This window comes from Emiliania huxleyi (assembly GCF_000372725.1).
Source record: "Emiliania huxleyi CCMP1516 unplaced genomic scaffold EMIHUscaffold_1, whole genome shotgun sequence".
NCBI classification, from domain to species: Eukaryota; Haptophyta; order Isochrysidales; family Noelaerhabdaceae; genus Emiliania; species Emiliania huxleyi.
In genome coordinates this window covers 787,835-789,819 of record NW_005202428.1, presented here as the reverse complement: position 1 = coordinate 789,819, position 1,985 = coordinate 787,835, and the positions used below count along the sequence as shown (strand labels likewise).

Sequence of the window (1,985 nt, the reverse complement as noted above, 5' to 3'; positions counted from 1 at the left end):
ACGTCCGACTCCCCTAAGCGTTGCCCGTGTACGTCTCCGCCGTCGAGCCGAGCCGATGACGACGTCCGTCAGCCGCTCCGCGCAGCAGTCGTTGCGGTTCTGCAGCCGCACGTAGCGCACATACACCTCGCTCCCGAGGTCGACGCCCCACGTGTGGCTTGTGTAGTGGCCGCACTCGGCCCACGGTCGTCCCGTCGTGCTGTCGGCATATGACAGGTCGCTCACGGGCGCCTGCTTGTTGTAGACGCTCGAGTCCTGGTACGTGGTGGCCGTGCGAAGGTCGAGCAGCTGCGCTGCTGGTGGCGGCGACGGAGGCGCGGGCGGTGGCGGCGGCGAGGGCGAGGTCGACGGCGGCGGCGGCGCCACGATAAACACCGCGTTCGCCCAGCCGCCACCACACGTCGCGCAGTAGCCTGTCCGCTGACAGTCGCCATCCGGGAGGCGCGGATAAAGATCCTCAGGGGTGCCGTACGAGTCGCCGCAGAAGCACTCGTCGCCGTACTGCAGCGCAAAGTACGCGTAGCCCTTGCATGCGCTGTCGCACTCGACGTGATCATACTCACCTTTTTTGTGCACGGACAGGTCCCGGTCGGCGTCGTCCTTGTAGCAGCCAACGAACGTAAACCCGTCGATCTGGAGCGGCGGCGGCGGAGGCGAGGGCGAGACAGAAGGCGGCGGCGGCGAGGGCGAGGCGGAGGGCGGAGGCGGGGACGGCGACCGTGGCGGGGACGGCGGCGAGGGCGGCGGCGGCGAGGGAGGCGGCGGCGAGGGCGGGCTGAATCCACAGACCGCGCCGTCCGTCCTCGCGCAGATCCACTCACTAGCGTGGGAGACGCGCGCGTAGACGCCCGGGAAGTCGGCGTCGGCGCAGCCGATGCCCCAGCTCACGATGCCCGTGAGCACGTAGTTGCCGTCGGCGTCGATGCCGAAGAGGGGGCCACCCGAGTCGCCCTGGCACGCGTCCTCGCCGCCATTCACGGTGTCGCCGGCGCAGATCATCGTGTCGTCAATCTGGCCACTGTAGTCAACGTTGCAGTCCTCATTCTGGACCACCGGCACGTCGACCTCCATGGCCTCCGGCGAGGACACGCCGGAGGACATGGTGCCCCAGCCGGCGACGGTGAGCATGGCGAGGTGCTCCTGGAAGGGCGTGTCCATGCCCGGGCCGTCGAGCAAGTCGATGGGCGCATAGCCGGTCACAGGCGTGGCGAGCTTGAGCAGCGAGACGTCGTTGCTTTCTGAATTGGGAGAGCCGTAGTCGTGGTTCAAGATCTCCGCCACCTCGTGCAAGGAGACGCACGGGTCGGTGTTCACGTCGGCGACGACATGCATGCCGACGGCCACGCGGCCGACGGTGCCTTGCGTGCAGTGCGCGGCGGTGAGCACCCAATCGGGCGCGATGAGCGTGCCGCCACAGAAGTGGAAGCCGCCGTGGTACTGGAGCGAGACGAGCCAGGTGTACCTGTCAGCAGACGGCGGCGGGTGGCGAAACGGAGCGCGGCGTTGGCGCGGGAGGGCGGGGCGGGCATATACTTGCGCGCGGGGTCGACGGGCGCGCCGCCGACAATCTTGGGGCCGACAATCTTGGGGACAACGACGCCCTTGGATGCGACCGCCGAGGTGGCGAAGCAGTAGCCCGGCAGCGGCGGCAGCGGCGGCAGGGACGGTGACGGCGGAGAGGACGGAGGGAGGGCGGTGAGGGTGAAGGTCGCGCTGCCATAGGAACCGGAGTCGAACGTGAACGTATAGCCCGCACCCTCCCACAAGTTGCCGTTCCAGCCGTCGCCGTACGAGTCGTACATGTCGAGCGTGCACTCGCCGGGCGGCGCGGACAGGGTGCCGGAGTAGGGGGCCCCTCCACTGCCAATCAACGCGCCGCTGTCCCGTCAATGTCCCCCGAAAACTTCGGGACGGCCAGGTGGCCGCCCCCCCACGGGGACCTGGGAACCTCCATTGTGGGGGGGCGCCTCCCCCCAAGCGGGGGG

At 69.3% G+C, this 1,985-nt stretch overlaps 1 protein-coding gene across 1 annotated transcript in view; it reads right to left on the bottom strand.

Annotated features, from left to right (window-relative positions):
• Nucleotides 1–13: 13 nt before the first annotated feature.
• EMIHUDRAFT_194015 (hypothetical protein) overlaps nt 14–1,985 on the bottom strand; it is a gene marked incomplete at both ends in the record, with an annotated part of 3,534 nt that continues 1,562 nt past the window's right edge. The window contains 5 exons of the mRNA XM_005793996.1: nt 14–34; nt 112–255; nt 376–600; nt 790–1,462; nt 1,684–1,860. Coding sequence (XP_005794053.1) covers nt 14–34; nt 112–255; nt 376–600; nt 790–1,462; nt 1,684–1,860 — 1,240 coding nt within the window. The remainder of the gene's footprint in view (nt 35–111; nt 256–375; nt 601–789; nt 1,463–1,683; nt 1,861–1,985) is intronic.